The sequence below is a fragment of the Montipora foliosa genome, chromosome 3, assembly GCF_036669935.1.
Source record: "Montipora foliosa isolate CH-2021 chromosome 3, ASM3666993v2, whole genome shotgun sequence".
NCBI lineage: Eukaryota > Metazoa > Cnidaria > Anthozoa > Scleractinia > Acroporidae > Montipora > Montipora foliosa.
Window position 1 is genome coordinate 50983158 of NC_090871.1, and position 19447 is coordinate 51002604.

A 19447-nucleotide genomic window follows, 5' to 3' on the forward strand; every position below is an offset into this window, starting at 1 on the left:
TGTATTTTTGCATTTTTTTTTTTCGCTTTCAACCTTTACAATTGTAATGTTAGGGCGGGCAGTTAAAAAAAAAGAAAGGTACCAGGGGCACCCAATATCGTAAGATTCCTTGCTTGCCTGCCTGTCCTAGGATTTTCGGAAATCTAAAACATGGTATAATTGCCCATTTTGAACGGATTTTTGCCCTAAAAAGGTCACCTAGAATTTTCGGGAGCCTACAAACACAATCACTACTACTGTATCAATACAAAAAAAAAAAAAAAATAAAAAAAAAAAATAAAAAAAAAAAAAAAATAATAATAATAATAATAATAATAATAATAATAATAATACTTTATTATTTATATAGCGCACTCCCCAAAATTGCCCAAATGCGCTTTACATACATCAGTACCTAAATATAAGAATATAAATAACATAAAAAAATATATAATTATGCTAATTTAAAAAGATGCGTGTTGACTTTCCGCTTAAAAATTGCAATAGTAGGACTACACTAGGTAATTTGTTCCACATATAAGGAGCGCTAACCGAAAATGCACTGGACCCATAATAGTCTAGTAGCCAAACCAGGATTTTACCGACCACCCCATGGGTCCGGAAGTGAATGAAATTCACTTCCGGTTTCATTATTTCGCAATAATTATGCATGCTATGGGATTATCTCTCATAAAGGTGATGCCTTTAGCAGCAGCATCAGCTATGGCAGAAATCTCCAGATAAACGTTCCTCGTCTTCTCTTTCTTCATGATAAGGATCGTTCTGATATATTACTGCAAAAATGACAAGCCAGGGCTGCCGCATCAGTGTCTTGAGATTTAATTATTATGGTGGTCTAACAGTTTTCAGATGCATGCTTTGCATGGAGAAGTAACCTTGTGTCGGCTTTTTCATGGTCGTTGTTTAGCTCAGTGATCTCCTCACAAACATCCTTGCCATCATTGACAAACAACTGAAAGCACTTGTCTTCAACAGAAAAATAGATGTTGCGATTTCCACTCCGATCCGCATAGTTGTCCATTGACCACTGCTGAAGGAGAAATCTCGAACGTCTTCCACTGTTTGGGACACTTTTGACCACCTCCAGTTATTTTAACTTTGACAGCTCCTACACTAGCATGTTTTGCTTTCTCGGAATTCTTGAAAGAAACATTAGGATATCTATCTGTAACAAAATCAATGCGTCTTGCTAAGGTTGTCTGGGGAACAACTGAATGAAAAACAGAAGTCGCTAACTCTTCAAATGAAGTACAGCCATGCCATCGGTAATCATTGCTACCGTGGGTGGAACATCTTCAGCTGGTTTGACTCCTTAAGTCAGCATGTCTAGTAACTAAGACTTGACAGTCTTGCAAAGAGACCCATCCGCTGAAGCCAGAGACCACGGAAGAGGACCTGGGAATACTTGAAGACTTCTCGTAGATCCATTTCTCTTGTCTGAGCGACAACAAGAAGACGAGCAAAGAGGCCTCTGTCGGCTGTAGGCATCGCTTCTTTTCCACCTATTTTAACATATGAAACGGGCATAGAATCAAAGGTGGCCAGCTTTTGCCAGCCTATTCCTGATGAAAGATGACATTGCTTCTTTACCCTTATCGTAGATCTTCTTCCACCTTTTTTTGAGGCCGTCATTCCAGATGCAATGTGGGAAAGTTTAGCGGGGTCAAATTGAAAAAACGGATTGACCCAGTTGCTCAGAGTGGATTGTACCTATTTCACATCATTTTCGTCAACTGACATCCTCCCTTTTCGTTTCCTCTCAATTACACCCTCACCATTTGGTATGGACCTTCCAGCCATCTCACGGCAAGCTTGGCTCCCTCAATATTCGGGCTAAACCCTAAAATTCCGCCTTTCGATTTTGTGTCTCTATTGATAGTCTGCTTGATGGTCTGATCAACAGCTACTTGACTGAATGCAATGCTTGAGCGTTGAGCCACAAAGTCGCCAGCTTTGAATGCTTCATGGGCAGAAGGGTGTACATCATTGAGCGACACCAGTAGACTGATAGGTATCTTGAGTAGTTGGTGCGATCATGAGCGAACATCCAAGGAAGCATGTCACGAATACAGCTGGGGTGTAGATTCCAATCAACTTCTCTCATTGACCGTATGAAACATAGAAGCAGACAAGCAATTTTCTTGTATGATCGCCAATAGGGACTCATCTTGCTGCTTGACCCTTTGCCGAATAGGCCATTTCCGAGTTCAAGCCTGCCTCATCTTCAAAGCGAGTCTAAGTGCGAAGTTTTTGTTATGAAAATTAGTTTTCATTCATATGTAAAGTAGAACTAATTACCATTGCAAAAAATTCGCACTTAGACTCGCTTTGGAAAGGAGACAGACATGAACTCGGAAATGGCCTATTCTTCGTAATTCACTCGCAGCTCTTCGAGTTCAGGAGTTTCACACAATTCCTGAACTGTGGAAGATGTTGGTTCTTTCCGCACATTAGTTGTTCAGCTTGCCTAAGAAACTGTTACTCTGGATCATCTTCTGTTGCAGTAAAAAATGTCTGCCAGCTGAGCCATAATAAGGCGTTTAGTACCACCTATAACTAACACGAGATTTTGCTAAGAGCTAAAATGTTTTTGGATATGAGAGATAATTAATTGATAATGTTTATTAAAATACTTGATTGGCAATTTACTATAGTAAAAATTGAAATTGAAAAACTCAAGGTTACAATAGATGATAAATATATGGCATATATGTAATACTAAAACAATAAAGGTAATATATTTAAACGTGTAAGGCTATGGGTTAGCATCCCATTTGCGGACACAATATGGTAAAAAACTATTACTGACTATTTCTACATTTATACCAGGGCAGCTTCCTAGGATTTCTAAGATTAATGTGTGTGATGTGTGGCATCACGACAGCAGCGAGCCAATCAAAAACAAAGCCTTCAAGTACCTTGCTGAGAACAGCAGCCAGTCTGAGGTCACTGTCAATAGAGCGTGGCTGGGGAACTTTACTAAGGGGCAGGACGTTAGCACATTTCCACAGAGAAGGAACGTGGCCTTGGCTAATAGAGGAATTGAATATAGAACACACTGGGCAGCATAATATTGGTGCAAAGTTCTTCAGAACCCAGTTAGGAATTTCATCCGGTCCGAATGACTTGCGCTCTTTAATGGCCAGTAGTGAACGTTCAACAGCTTCAGGGCTAATGATGTATTCGTCAGGGTGTGGTGTACAGGGATGGGGGTGAATTGAAGAAGAGGGATATCACTAGCAACGTTACTGAAGGAGTCACTGGTTGCTTCGGCAAGGTCAGTATCCCTTAAGAAAGTCAAATGTAAGATAAATGTCAAATGTAAGATAAACGTCGACTCAATTATTTAGATTTGAAGAAAAAAAGGCAAGTTATTTTTTTTTATCATAATACCACTTTAAGTTCCCTATTGTTATGGGCATGCACATGCGTACTAATCGGTCTCTCAATGACGTATCCATGTTTCAACTGCGGCTCCAGCTTGGGACTGAATACAAGGCCTCACGTGAGTTTTGTTGAATCAAACGTTGGTGCTGTGTCGAAACCGTTTGCTCACACCAACAGACAACATCGTTTAACATCCTTCAGCATTATTCGACAAAATCAAGAGAAAATGAGGGGACAGAGAGGGAGGTTCCCGGTCCAGCCCTTGGGATATTTCATGTCCATGAAAGTTATTTTTAGGCGAGCGGAAGTCTTTGTTCTAGGGGAAGTCTGTCTTCCGAGACGTCCGCATGCAGGCCAACCTCGGTCTGATGTTTGAAAGAAAAGCAAAGATTTCATGTAATGGCGGACGAAGTGGACTTAACGTCTGCATGCGAACGTCTCCGAAGACAGACTTCCGCTAGAACAAAGACTTCCGCCCGTCTAAAAATAACTTTCGTGGACATGACATATCCCGGCCAACGCCCTGAGCCTCCCTCTCTGTCGCCTCATTTTCTCTTGACAAAATCGAACGGATGTTGAAGCAAACGTCCCAGGCCTTATTAAAAAGATACTTCTAGCGTGAGAAAAAGGGACTGGGGATTTGAAAAAAGAACGCCAGAGAACATTTAATGTCATATTACGAACACAATGCCACAGGGGACTTTTTTATTGCATAAATTATCACAGAGCTCGGTTGCGTCCACGGTTGATTGATAAATCATTTGCATGTGCCTAAGGCACCACGCCTTTTATAGTACGTTTTACATATTCAATTAATTAACCTTTTCTCTACAGGGAGTCATTCCCTATTCCGTTGTTGTTAAACCACTTGCACTAACGTTACAACTTACGCTTGCGTGCTTATTTTATATCTGCAGGAAATAATAGACCATTTTAAATAAATTTGCTATGCAACCTATTCAAGCAACGACAGAGGCTGTGTGTGCCCTTGTATCGATATACGCCTCCCGACCAGGTCTTGTCATGTAAATGAATATTGTCGAAAGATAGAAGTGACCTCGCACTTATCTCGACAATTTAAGCAATCATTTGTCTCTGTTATACATCTAAAAAATTCAGGCGGCCTCAATGAGATTCGAACTCAATTCTCTATCAACTGAGCTATGAACAGCAAAGATATTTTGGACTGCAACAACGAAACTGGCAACTTTGGTTCCAGTCACAGGCCACTGTGGCAGCTCAGTCACAATCGAACAGCAACGCACCAGCATCAACGATTGCTCATCATTTGAAGTGTAAAATGGACCATTTGCAGGAATTTCTGATCCAATTTAGATGTATATTTTTTGGAGTGAAACTCACAAGAGTATCTGTGCTGAATTCTAGATCTAACCAACATCTTGCTTTACAAACGAACCAACATGATGGCTCTTCCAGTTTCGTTTCTGAACACTGATCTCATTTGAACTTTTTATTTCGATACAACAGCCCACAAACGCTGGAAACTTTAAACACCACCTTGTGTAATTTTTGGGTATTTACTTGCGTTTATTTTTCGCTTTTGTCTCAAAACATGCCTCGTTTGCCCAGCATTGGGTGGGCAAGACTATCATCAAAGTGCAGGTCACCCGTCACAAAACTTTTACCAATGCTTAACTTAGACCTTATTAGACCTCGTTAGGCCTGTAAACTATGTTTAGGCCTAAGGTTTACCCAATTTGAAGTTTTCGGCTGCTTTAGTAACCTGTAACAAGTGACCTGCGAAATGTGACTTTTGTTTTAAAGCTGCCGACCTCCTTCACATATCATTTGCATTTCCGGAACAAAATGATTCCCGTTGTGTGTAATCCTTTTTTTTTTTTTTCATTTCCTTGAATTGAAACGAAAGGGTACTTGTGACATAAACATTCTCTGTGCTATTTGACCAAAGCCAAACAATTGCTTGAATATCCTGTTGCGATCGCAGATTCTTGCAAACTTGTGCGTTCCTCTTTAGCTTCAGCACATGTACAGCTCAAAGCGAAAATACGTAAAATGGAACAAACTCCACGATAAAGATGAAGTGCTGAACGTTTTTGAATTACTCTGAAGAATAAAAAAATATATTCGTACTTTTTGAAACCAAAAGAAAATGAATCATAAGTGTGCTGAACTGAGTTAAGTTGCTCGTTGCCGTTTGTAAGAAAATTGTAATACCTCTTACTATTAAAAACTGAACTACGGATATCAGATTTCCAGCATTTTCATTGGCTCGCCGGACACAGTCTATCAGTTCATATGCCTGCTCTACCTAATATGGTCAAGGAATGCGTCAGCAATAAAGCGAGCCGAAAACATTTTTGCAGCTCTGAGAAAAAATGGCCGACAAAAGCCGTTTTGGATCGGAATTGACCGAGGCAGAAATCGATGGTTCAGTGGAAGAGTTGTTGATCCTGGAGTTTTTAATAAAATAATTATTCTACTCGGGCTTGCTCGATATAAAATGATTATAACTAACTCGGCGCGTTTTCTATCACTACTCCATATCCAGCGCACCCTCGTAGAATAATTGTTAAATATTTGGACCATGAACCTTCCAAAATTGCTAATCCGCATCCAGCTTAATTATTACTTTTTATCTTGGATCGTCAGAAATACTGTAATTGTAAGCTAACGCACTGGTTTACGAGATCAACCCTCCTAACATGAAATAGGGGAAATTTCAGAATGCAGTCCCTTTAGCACTAAAAATGGAAATCGTCTTCAATTTCTTCCTTCTCCGTGAAAGAGAAATTGCTATTTATAATGCGCAAATTCCACAAGATGTCCTCAGTACTTTAATTGGTTTCCGCTCCTTTGACTACTCACTATTTCACTTTTGCCTCTCTCGACCATGATATTTTCAGACCGTGCTGGTGAAAATTATGGCTGTCGTATTGGAACCCTGACTTATACCAGTTTCATTTGACGTCATTAGCTTCTGCAGATGCCAGCCCTGTGCGGCCCCCGTCTCTTGTACTGCAGCAAAATTCTCTGGCAAATGCTATGATAGATGCTAAAGTCGCTCTTTTGAACTGTATCTGTAGCAACATTTAATTAATGATGATCTAAAGGAAATTGAAAGTTTTCAAACGTTTCTAGCTCTTTTACTAAAAAAAAAAACGTTGGAGCTACAGATTGAAGTAGTTTCATGTAGACCTCCGAATATTCTAGCTTGCTTGTTTACATCTTATCGGTGTTCCGCTGCCCGGGTATTTTATGGAGTTTGTTTGTTCATTGGCCAATGCCGCAAAATTCCGCAGCGAGCCATGATTGGCTGGAAACAATAAGCGGCTTGTAAAAAAAACCTAACTAACTAAAGTTAGAGTCTAAAGGACATCTGAAAGCCGTGACGACTTCTGTGGCTGACGAATGTCTTACATATATCCCCTTTATGATACGAACAATTTATTCTGCGGTATTAACAGATTACAACAAGTTGAACATGGCGTCTTCGAGCCGGCTCGGAGAAGAAATCTGCCCTTTCCAACGTTAAACTTTTTACCAAACAATACATTTTTTCTCTGGATTCATTGGTGATCCTTTCTTGCAGCTAAAAGCCTTGGAAAATTCGTCAAAGTTTGAGAGCGAACCAATAACCCTGAAAGGAAAGCAAGTTCATGAAATCACCTTTGAGAAATTTTTAGTGGATTACCATCCAACTCAAACGAAAGGTTTAATCTGACAATTAAATAATAATAATAATAATAATAATAATAATAATAATAATAATAATAATAATGATGATGATGATGATGATGATTTTATTAACGTGTCTATTGAAATCTAGCAGGAGAAAATATCCTTTGCTAATAAGGGACAGCTATCTAAAATTATAAAATGGAATACAAAAATACAATAAATTACAATTAGGAAAATACGACTGGATTACAACTAAAATTGTTAAAATCCCGCGCTACACAGGTAACACCTACTTACGTCTAAGATGTTACTTAGGTCAAGTATGCGTATCCTTGCCTTGGAAGGCTTGAGACAGGCAGCCAATCTATTTTATACCGTTGATAGCCTTTTCGACAGTCTAGGGCCTACATATCTAATCGACGAAAGGGTGAATTTTGAAAATTGGTAACACACAAAAGGACTCCCGCGATAACTTTGGACCACCCCTGGTTAAGACATAGAGAAAGAATTTCGAAACGTAGGTCTTTGATTTGGAACGTCTTACGCTACGTTCAAATGATTGACTGATTAATATTGCCAACCTGGTTGCAACATGAATCTTAACTTTCTTTGAAAGCCATTTGTTCCCTTCCGGCATGCCTTTCTCGCTCTTGGCTATGAATTTACCTCTACACTACTTTGGTTGTGCTTTTCGCCTATGGATGATTCTGCTCCGTAAAACCTGGTTCACACGTACGCCGCAAATGCAAACGCAAGGAAATACAAGAGTGAACTATTTCAACGCAAATGAAAGCGCATGCAGACGCAAAAATGCGCATTTCTGCTTGCGTTTGCATTTCACACGTTTGAACCGGGGAAACGCAAAAGCAAACGCAACGTAAAAAAAAAACAAAAAAAAAACACAGGTTCATTCTCGTCGATCATCTTGGAAGGAGGACTTGAACTGCTCCTGCGTGTCTTACTTCTCTTGCGTTTGCGTTGGATTCGTGAACTTCGTTGCGTTTGCATTTCATTGCGTGGTACGTGTGAACCAGGCTTAAAGAATTGTTAACATAACTGAGTACTCAAAGAGTATGATTGAAAGACACTGGAGGAAGGCGTTACCTAAATTTTCCAGGACTGTGTACTCCATAGTTAATCTGACTGAGAGCAGCTTCATCGCGATACTTGCTACACCATATCTGTAATCAGTCAATTAAAAATCTAATCAGTAAACAATTCTTGTTTTGCATCCACTTGATGCGACGTCCATGTTGGTGTACAAAACAATAGAAAATGGCCCTACAGGTTTTGCAGAATGATACAGTCAGATATTCCCTTAAAAGACATTTTACTGCATTGTTCTGTACACCAACATGTTTATGAACAAGTATTTTGGGATTTAAATTTTGCCTACCACAGAACAAAAGAACCTTTCTTTCGACAGCTAATAAATCTCTGGTTGGCACATTAATAACAATAGGAGACCTAACGGCCGGCGATTATCGCAAAAAACGAACGATCAAACAACTTATCCAATCGTTAATGTAGGTTTTCAAAATATCACTTGAAAAAGGATCCAGAAACAGCGATTGGTCAAAAAGTCAAATCGATTTTCCAAAATCAAATTTGTATAAAAAGGAAGTTTAAATCTGAAAGAACGATTTTTTTTACTCCAATATGTTGCCAGGGCGCAGCAAAAACAACGGTTATGAAGGGATGGTTTAGAAGACAATATGCCATAGAAAACTTGATTTCCCGCTTTGGCTTCGTTGCTTTTTTCCCCGATACAGACCCCATCATCGTTCCATGGGAAATTACTCGATTCAATGATTACTATCTGAACACTGGAGCAGCATGGAGAAAGAAAAAAGGACCATCTCCAAAAAGACTGTGACATGAACTACTGAAATGGGCAGTTTGAAAACGGAAATAAGGTGATCAGTTGATCCTAACCAGGCTAAACACAATAAAGATGCGTCCTAGCTAGATGTATTCGATGGGATTGATAAAAAAGAGTTGCAAGGTATCTGCAGATTTTCCAACCCGCTCTTTGCTCTGTCTTATGCATGATTGTCTTTACAAACAAAAGGAACCTGATACTCTCTATCGGCAATAAACTAAAAAGAAAGACAAGTCCCGCGACGAACCTGAGCGAATCCGAGAAAAAATATTTGTTCGTTACTGAAGTTTTCCAATCCAGGTAGAGGTGGTTCAGGATGGCCATTTCTAGATCTCTCTTTCCAGTTCTGATACGCCTAAAATGGGAAAAAATAACAAACTGTTTCAATTTAACTGCGGTTGAGATGACTACGAGTGAATGATCATGGCAGTTGCGAGCAACTTAGAAATTGCGAAAAAAGAGAAAAAAAAAAGGTTGAAAGAGGACTCGAACGAAAGATCATGAATGTAGTATTATTGATTGGTGGATGGCAATCAATGATAATATAATTGAGCGGTTTTCAATTGACTGTCGAAAGTAATTAGCGAGTTGCTTTTGGTTTATGATTACTTCATTCAATGATTGGTTAAGGGCGGAGGGGTTGGCGCAGTGGTAAGATCTCTGCCTTCCAACCCTAAGGTCCCAGGTTCCATTCCTGGTTCTGGCGAGAGTGGAATATTTGGCGACCTTCTTTCCCGCTGAAGTTCACTCAGCTTTCCATCCTTCCGAGGTCGGTAGAATGAGTACCAGTATGCATGGACTGCTTAGAAGCGGCTGCAATTTGCGCCTGTATATGCTTCCAGTCCGCTGGGGGTAAATTGATCATTGTAAAGCGCCTTTGAGACTTGTGATAAAGGCGCTATATAAATGCACCACTTTACTTTACTTTACTTTCAAAGTTTTTTCGCGACACTTCTTTAACCAATCAGAGGTGAAACCAAAACATGTAATTACTTCGAGTTTTGATTGCTTTACCGGATTGTCTCCGTCCTTTTGATTGGCCAAAGTAATTGCTTTCGTTTTAGTTTTACGAGACTCATTTGAAAACCGCTCTATGGACGATAACTACGAGTTTGATAATAATATAATATATACGATATATACTAGTTCGATGTCACCGCGAACCCGAGAAATTTGCCACTCTTTCAACTTAGCCTTGCCTCCGCGCAAACCAGGTAAAGGTTTTTTTTACAACAGCGTTGTATATAGAAAAGAAGAGGATTTTTGTATAGGTAAACCGATGACAAGCATAATGGCGGATTATTATAGTTCTGGGGCCAGTTGTTCAAACGTTGGATAGCGCTATCCACCGGATAAATCACTATCAAGCGGATAAACAACAGAAAAACCAATAGAGTTATCCAGTGGGAAGTGCTTTATCTAGCGGATAGCGCTATCCATCGTTTGAACAACTGGGGCCTGAATGCTTGTCCAATCATGCAAAAATGGCGGAGCGCAGCGTGGTATGACTGGTTGTGCCCATGTGTGGTGATGACGTGGGATCCCTGTGGTAGATGACTAACGAAATTATCATTTTCCTCGTGTCCGCAACGGGCCTTTTTTCACATGGTGACCATTTTGAGTCCCGAGGGACTGAAATAATAATTTCATAATTTTATATTTATATTGTGCAAAATACATGTAACATATGATCAAATGCGCATTACATGAAATTAAAATATCGACATTAATGAGTTATACAGAATAACTAAAAATATTATAAAAAACAATAGATCCATAAAAAAATAATATATACATAATATATAGTCCTAATAAAAAGCTAATCTAAAAAAATGGGTCTTTAGTAAACCTTAGAACCTAGTAAAATTGGACTCATTTCGTATTTGTGATGGTAACCCATTCCACAATTTAGGTGCCGCAGCTAAAAAAGCGCAGTCACCCAATAAACGCTTTTGTCTTGCGAGCACTGAACTCGCTTCCAAACTCTTCAACTAGAGGCTCGGGGTACGAACTCTATTGTCTTTGACCAACATGGCTGCCAGGTGACAAAAGGCCATGCTAGGTGCCAAGTAACCTGGCCTTTAAGGAATCCCACGATACTACCTAAAATTCTACGAGGGCGCGCTGGATATGGAGTGATAGATAACCAACGAAGCATGTAGCGCCGAGTTGGTTATAGTCACTTTGTATCCTGCAAGCCCGAGTAGAGTAATTATCTTATTAAAAACTCCATGATGTTCCCGGGAGTAGTATTGTCAACTTAAGCATCGATTTCTGCCTCGGTCAATTCCAGTCACGTTTTGTCGGCCATTTTTTCCCAAAACTGCAAAAATGTTTTCAATTCGCTTTATTGCTGACGCGTTCCTTGACCATATTAGGTACAGCAGGTATATGAACTGATAGCCTGTGTCCGGCGAGCCAATGAAAATGCTGAAATCTGATATCCGTAGTTAAGTTTTTAATAAAATGCGATAGTTCCGCACTACTTTAGTTCGTCCTCCTATATCCCGTACGGGGTAAATGAATAAAATGTGAAAGAAATGGAAGACCTATATTTTAAATTTTGGTTGTGATGACTCTAAGCAATAATGATCATCGCAGTTGCAAACAACTTAAGGAAGATTTCTTTGTAACTCAATCGAGTTCTCTTTAAAAAAGACATTTTTCTCTACCGGGAAAGGGAAATTAGGGACAAGAAGAGGGAGACGTCATTGTGATATGTGAATATCAGTTTCAAATTCCTAGACGATAAAATAGAAATGGAAAGTGTGTTTCGGAAGACGTCCGCATAAGCAGTAGGTACGATCGATCCCAAGATCGAGGCATCAAGGAAAACCAGCCCTTGAATCTAAGAATGACCTTCGTAAAGTTTTATCAGCTAAGGATATAACGTAAACAGTACCTGGAAGGCCTGTTTGATTCCCCCGTTATCAGCAATGTTTTCTCCCAGAGTTTGGACACCTTTTAGCTGTGAAGGAAGCCAAAAACAGGATAGTTTAAGTCACCAGACAAGAATGACTGGGAAAAATTTACTGCTAACAGCAAACATTTTGATCACATTCCATTTTCAGTAAATCGGCCGGTGTAACATCAATGGGCCTCATGCATGATTACGACCTACGCTCAAAATTCACCACCAAGCCTCGTTTTCACAAAATTATTCACATCATCTGGACATGCAATACTGTTCGCACGTGGGTTTTCTTTACGAGTTTGCTCGTTTGGAATTGAGCTCATGCTAAAATTTACAAGTTTGATTTTCGAATTCAAGGCTCGGTGGTGAAATTAGCAAGTCACACGTCATCCCGTATAAGGGTTATTAGGGAGCTTTAGCAACGACAACGGCGACGGCAACGAGAACGTTACAAATTTGCATATTTAGTGGACAAAAACAATAGCTTTGCACGCTCTGCACGTACCTTTTTCATTTTTGTCCATTTCTTTGCCGTCGTCAGCAAAGCAACAACGTGAAATAAGCAAGTTTGAGGTGTTATGGAGAACGTCAGCACTTGGAGATAAATTTTCATTTTTCTCCCCTAAATTAAGCGCCGCTCGTAACGGTCTCATTGGAAAGCTTGGAATAGTCGCGGAGTGATCGCAAGAACGTGAATTTATGTTTTTACATGACGTTCTCGTTGCCGTTCCCGTCGTCGTTGCTAAAGCTCCCTATTTTCAGCAAGGACGACGGCAAAAAACATCACAAAAGAACTGGTTATAATGAATTTTAAAGAAAAAGGGTGCTGCACATGCAGTGTGCATTTTTTGAGATAAGCATTCGTGTTGCACGTGCGGTGTGCACTTCAGTCGAGTAACTTGCTGTTCCCTACAAGGTTACGACGAATGATCAAAATCAGGGATTTTTGGAAAACGTAAGCAAGACGTCATCTTTTGTTCTTTAACTTTATTCAACGCAGGGTTCGCGCTGGATTTTGTCTGTACAATTCCAGGAGTATTCAAGGCGTTTTCAAGAACCAGAAGTTAAGTTTTCAAGGAGTCTTTATGAGAAGATTTCTATGCCATACATAGTGTTTCAGTGTTTTCTTTGCTGAAAGAAGCCTACCTCATATTCCTTACCACATCCTGGAAGTTAAATATACGCACGGGCATTTTCATTTTGGGTTAAATGTTTCCCTAATAGTCAATTTTGGGCTCAATTTTTGAAATGTCTCTTTAACTTAGCATGATGCAATCTCAACAAAATTCACCCAAGCAAAAATTCAAAGAGTTTTCAAGCAGTTTTCCTCTTTTCAAGCGCCCTTGAAGTCCAAAATTACATTCAAGGGCTTTTCAAGGTCTTCAAGGAGTAGCACGAACCCTGTAATCAATCAAAGTCCCTACGGATTTGGCAATAAGATTATGTCGCTTACATTTTACACGGTGGGAGAAATTCGAAATAGTCACGACAGTATAAATTCAAATTTGAAGTCCGGCCGCCTTTTTGAATACACATGGTTGAAACTATGGTGAAAGTGCTGCTTTCGAGGATTAGGGCCCGTTTACATGGAAAGAGGATGATCCTAGCGCTGGGATCATCCTAGCAATAGGATCATCCGAGCGCGGTATGTTTTCAGCTTTCAGTTTACATGTGAAGGGTTGTATTTGGCCCCAGTGCTAGGATCATCCTACCGCTAGGATCATCCTATCTGAGAGGAGGGATGATCCTAGCGCTAGGAAGATCCTAGCACCATGTAAACTGCCTTCGTTCGGAAGTTCCTGGTACTAGGGACAAAAAAAAAAACATGGCGGCGGCCGGGTGTTCACGGTATTCAGCTACCAAAGGTCGACAATTTCGTCTGGCGTTGCCACAGGACGATTCTAATGATTCTGATGACCGCCGACAATATTCAGGACCAGTTTTGTTTCACCACCCAAGCGAGAGACACAGTGGAAAGTAACGAGCAATCGATCGACGGCAATGTCGAAAACGCTGCGAATCGAAGGCATGCGAATTTATCCGAATACATCCGAATACATCCGAATTACGTGTTTGTTGTTCTCGCCCGCCATCTTGCTTTCATTCTCCACTTCCACCTAGACAGAAATTTCTGCATGTAAACCAAACGAAAAATTGTTTCGCCTTCTAGGATCTTCCTAGCGCTAGGATCTTCCTACATCCATGTAAACAGCCCCTTAGTGGGCAACGGATGAAGTTTCGTTCTTAACGATTCATTTCCTGGATAGTTTAGCCACAACGTACACAATAAACGGTTTGGAATAATCTGTGAATTCTACGAAAGACGCGAGTTTGCCCTTTTTTCGTTATTTCTTTTTTTGTTTCACTCAGAGATCATACTTACTTTTTTTCCGTGAAATTTATAACCCGAATATTGCTTCTCCAAGCAAGCTGTCTTGTTTTTAAACGCTGCAATTGATTTGTTTGACCACCACCTGGCCAGGTTACCATCTTTGTTGAATTGCCTTCCTAAAGAGCGGGAAAATGTTTAGTGATTAGGGGTATTCCACTCGCTCACTGTGATGATCCTCAAACCTTGAGAGACCGAGTAAACGCTGAAAAAAAAAAACACTTAAAAAACAACAACATTTTAAACAGTACTTACAGCATGGAAAACGAATACGAAGACTTTTTTTCCGAGCCCGCAATATAATATGTTTGCGGTACAACAATAATCACCTACAAGGTGCTAATATTACTACTTCCCATTATGACTCTCAAACTCGGAGGTGATGCTACGCGGGGTGGGTTTTTGATGCTTGTTGACTCTATCGGGCATATGCTAAGCACGATTTAAACTAACGCAGAAAACTAAACTTGCAATAAAACTACTCACCATTATCATCAAAACCATGAGTTATTTCATGTCCTACAACCATACCAATCCCACCATAATTTAGAGAGCTGAAATTAAAGAAAACGAAAAAAGAGTCGTTTATAAGATGATGATTTTGCCAATATATAGGCCACTTGGAAAAATACTATTATGTTTTCCGTCCAAAATTTAGCGTAAGCATTATTTCCAGTTTCTCCTGGAACTTACAATAGTCCCAAGAGAAAATAAAAACAATGCTTATGCAAAAGTTTCGAGGGCAAACAAAGAGTGTTATGGTATTTTTGAAAGTGGTATTAAGGGCTGGCGAAACGCTCGCAACATTTCAACCCAACATCTTGCAACATTGTTGCATGATGTTACGATATGTGTTGAACGGGGTGGCCAAACGCACGCACCAATGTCATCATTTTCAACGCAACATGTCAATGTTCATGTGCCCTAGGCCACCGGCGCGCAAGAAGTGGACCTAACGCGCATGCCCTAGAGCAGCAATGTTGCGTGAACGTGGCCAGATGAGTACAATATCATGCAACATCTAAAATGTTGCGCGAAAAAATTTGACCGTTTTCAAATTATTTGATCCAACATGTTGCAACATATCGCAACAGGGTGGCCAAACGTATGCAACATGTTGTGCCCAACAATGCTGCAAGATGTTGCGTTGAAACGTTGGGAGCCTTTGGCCAGGCCTTTTTATATGAAAGAATCGAGTCAGATTTTGCGCTTGCACAATATACAGCACTATAATTTCTTTTCCCAGTTATAAAACGAAAGAACGTTGGAAAATTAAAAAACACCGTACTCCAAATCAAACTTACTTGGGAAACCTGTGATCATAAAACGGTCTTTGTAGGATGCCAGCGGGAAAGGCTAAAATCAAGTGAGAAAAAGTCGCGAAGTCAAGGTATGTAATATCTAAAAGCGTTAAAAGTTTGTGTGGCACTGAACCTGTGTTGTAGTGATCAGTTTTCCTCGACTGATCCAGACTCTGACGGATAAGAGCAATTGGCTGCAAACGCCGGCAGCCTTCTGCTCGTCAGACTGATAAGACCGTGAAAATACCTTTATTTTTACATTTATTTCGTAGAAGAAGTTGTTCCATAAGCGTAACTGAAGCTTGTAGGTGCCATCAGAGTTGTTAAAAATCCGACAACAAAGCTGTGAAAATCCAGCATCCCAGTTGTAAAAACCCGACAACTTAAATAATGCTAAGCCAGAGTAAAGTTAAAACAACAAAATGGAAACGTTTTGTTGACGACGTTTTCTCTCTATGGGACGCAGATAAACACTGAGGAAATCAACCTGTTCATTGCACAAGCTAAGAACTAAAGTTGGCAGAGAAGGAGATCAGTTCAGTCCTAGACACAATAGTATAAAAGCAGAATGATTCTAAAAAGAAACTACAGTATTCTCGATATCAAGACATATCACAAGCCGACTGAAACCATCCAATACACGCAGTTTATCTCTTGCCACCCGCCCGGTGTCAAGAAGGGTTTATTCAGGAGAAGGACAGAGAAAAACTCCGACCAGGGTGGGAACCGAACCCACGACCTTCGGTCCCCATTTCCCGATTATTTTTGAAGGAAAGGTTATGATGATGATGATGTAGGACGGAGTTTGCGACCTCTTTCCCTTTGCTTGTAAACCCCCTGTGTGTGTTGCAGCTTGCTGAAAACTCTACCGATGGGTAAAATAAACAACCAACTACTGCATTTCCCTTCGCATTTATTTATTGAAATGTCCTTCGGAAACAGTCGAGACCCTAAATTTCAAAAGTTTCTACGGGAGCATGCCCCCAAACTCAGTAGTATGGAAGCGCCTTTGGAGCTCGAAACGTTTTTCGCGTACGTACAATTTCAAATTCTCACGCAACGCCTCTGAATTTTCCAGATGAGTGCCAGGATCACTCAATTCTCCCATTCGTCTGTAACCCGCACTTCGAATATACATTAATTTTGGTGAAAGGATACTTGGCAGTACAAATTTGGTACTGTTAAGGCAAGTTTAAAAATTCAGCTCCGCTGTCCGTCCGTGGCTCAACAAAGTCACGTGATTAAGCTATCTATTACCATTTGAGGCTACAGTATTTTGACTAAGTTTATTTTCAAATTTGAATTAAGCCACTTTGCAGTGCTAACTTGACGCCATGAGAAGATGATTGCTTTAGTTGAAATGGTTCATTGCTTCTACGAGTAGCCTACTCCAAGATTTGGGGAAGCAAGAATGACGTAGTGGAGACAGCACTCGCCTCCCACCAATGTTGCCCGGGTTCGATTCCCAGACCCGGCCTCATACGTGGATTGAGTTTGTTGGTTCTCTTCTCAGCTACGAGAGGTTTTTCTCCAGGTACTCCGGGTTTCCCCTCTCCACAAAAACCAATATTTGATTTGATTTTAGTTAATTTCATTAGTGTCCCCAATAGTGCTCTGGTGCTAAATCTATTGACACTTAAATAAAGTTGTTATTTAAATTACAACAAATTGCAACTGCCTTCTAAGTGAAAGGCGGCTTTTTTAAAATTGTATCGTTTGGCAATATTTCGGTGCGTTATAACACAAATCCCTTACACACTGTCTGTCAATGCTCGTATGGTGAATGGGAGGACAGCTCAAGAGCAGAAGATCGAGGGGTCTTGAAACTAAGACCAGAATAAGGTAGCGTGACTCCAAGTGTCTCCAATATTTGTGGAAATGGTTCTAGCATCGAAATTGCTCTTCAGATGTCACATTCGTATTAACTTTCAGAAGTGGCGCCTTTTTTTTATTTTGCCCTTTTTTTGTTTGAGTCAGTGCTACTAGCAGTTGTAAAATACATTCCCTGGAACCCTCATTTATTTGTTGTTGTAACTCACCAATTTTGTTGTCGGTTGATGAATAGTAAGCATTTACCGTCGGAGGAGTCATGCCCCACCTAACAAAAAGATAAAATACACATGAAAAAAAGTAAAATGATAATAATAATAATAATAATAATAATAATAATAATAATAATAATAATAATAATAATAATAATAACAACAACAACAACAAGAGCAGGAATGGCGCAGTGGTGAAAGCACTCCCCTTCCCTCCCATACAAGATTGTGCTTGGTCACGGTCAATTAAACACGAAGCGTGGTGTCATTGTTATCGCTAGTTTCCAGAGTTTCGTAACCAGCCCATCTATATGAACTATGGGCTTCGCCGCTCCTCATTTCAATTCAGTTGATTTCACTTCTCTACAGTGTCCCCAATTAGCGCCCAATAGACCTTATTTACGATGGCCACCATGTTGGATTTGCTTTTATCATGCAAATTGGATGGGGTATTAAATGGTTGCAACCAATTCTGTTTTTCATTGGCTAGTTATCAGTTGTTCTTCCCATACAGCGCTTCTAGCAGTTCGATTGACTGAGCAAATTTCCCTAATCGCCTTACATTATGTGAATGTAATCGCATGGGCCCGAGGGCAATTAAGGATTAATTTCACGTATATTTTCAACATTTTCACAAAAACTGCCCAATTTTAATCCTTAATTGCACAAGGCACATTGAGGGAAACCCGTTCAGTGCTGCAACAAATCAACGCACTCCCATTCGGTTAACGTTTAATTCAAGAAATCGTTGCTGTCAGATGAGAACAGCGCTTATCATTATTATTATGACAGTTTGAAACTTTTGAATGTCAATATCTTAAAGCTACCTGGGGCGTTAATCGTAACCCAGGAGCTCCTTAAAAACACCATGTTCAAGTCCTATTTACAAATATCTTTCTAAAAGTATTATCCACTTAAATCTATTAAACTATGTGAAAATATAAAAAAAGTGATTGCTAAAATTTAAAAAAAAATGAATAATAATAATAAAAAAATAATAATAATACATTTTTTTTTACAATAATATCCTTTGCTGAAATGAAATTCGTGTTATATTGCTCGTAAAGTTTATGTGATTACTTTAAAAGTGCGGGCAATATTAAGAGAGCTTGATAAGACCGATTTCTGCATCTTTAGCAGGACTCCTTTAGTTCTCACTCTTGACCCGAGTAAATTCCTCATTCCCTCCTCCATGTCTGTGGACCATCCACCTAGCACGTCAATAATGATGTTGTATTGTTGCACATCGTACCCAGGGTACTGTCGCTTTATCTCCCATCTTAGGGGGGCATACTTGGCTGTCTTCTCCTCTTCCTTACTTGTTCGGTTATCAATCCATGGACAGCTCATCTCTAGTGCTATGACCTTCTCCTGTTGGTGGTCGATAAAACGGGCATCGATTCTGTTTGCTCTCACCTCGGTGTGCTCAGCATAGAGCGGGACATCCCAGTAGGCTTGAAACTGGTCGTTTTCATATACCGGTTTGGGTTTTACTTGGGAGAACCATGGTGGGACTTTGTCAATAAGGTTTGCGTCCTTCAGGATCTCGAAGAACAGGATCTTCAAGGCGTTATTGTGCCTTTCCAAGTACTTGTTCTGGGCCAAGGTGGGACATCCAGCTAGAATATGCTGAACTGTTTCTGCTGATCTACTGCATAGCCTACATGCCACTTCAGTAGCTGGTCGGGCTCGCACCTTGTGACTGTAATATATTCGTGTTGGCAATAGTTGCTCGTAGAGCTCGATCACTCCTGCAACGGTGTTAGACGGACACAACGTCCAGTCCTTAAGCCAAGCAAAGCAGCCTGCTTTACTGAGACTTACATCCTCCCACCTACTTGTGTGTAGCTTTCCTTGCCACCTCTCTTCCCT

General features: G+C 40.1%; 1 protein-coding gene across 4 annotated transcripts in view; it reads right to left on the reverse strand.

The window, feature by feature from the left end:
- Positions 1–4063: 4063 nt before the first annotated feature.
- LOC137997605 (endothelin-converting enzyme homolog) overlaps positions 4064–19447 on the reverse strand; it is a 71489-nt gene continuing 56105 nt past the window's right edge. For all 4 annotated transcript variants that reach the window (XM_068843682.1, XM_068843685.1, XM_068843684.1 and 1 more), the window contains 8 exons: positions 17573–17631; positions 15537–15588; positions 14719–14786; positions 14227–14351; positions 11832–11897; positions 9177–9284; positions 8152–8228; positions 4064–7006 (listed from right to left, as the gene is read on the reverse strand). In XM_068843682.1, the coding sequence (XP_068699783.1) occupies positions 6907–7006; positions 8152–8228; positions 9177–9284; positions 11832–11897; positions 14227–14351; positions 14719–14786; positions 15537–15588; positions 17573–17631 (655 nt within the window). In that variant the 3' untranslated portion in view covers positions 4064–6906. The remainder of the gene's footprint in view (positions 7007–8151; positions 8229–9176; positions 9285–11831; positions 11898–14226; positions 14352–14718; positions 14787–15536; positions 15589–17572; positions 17632–19447) is intronic.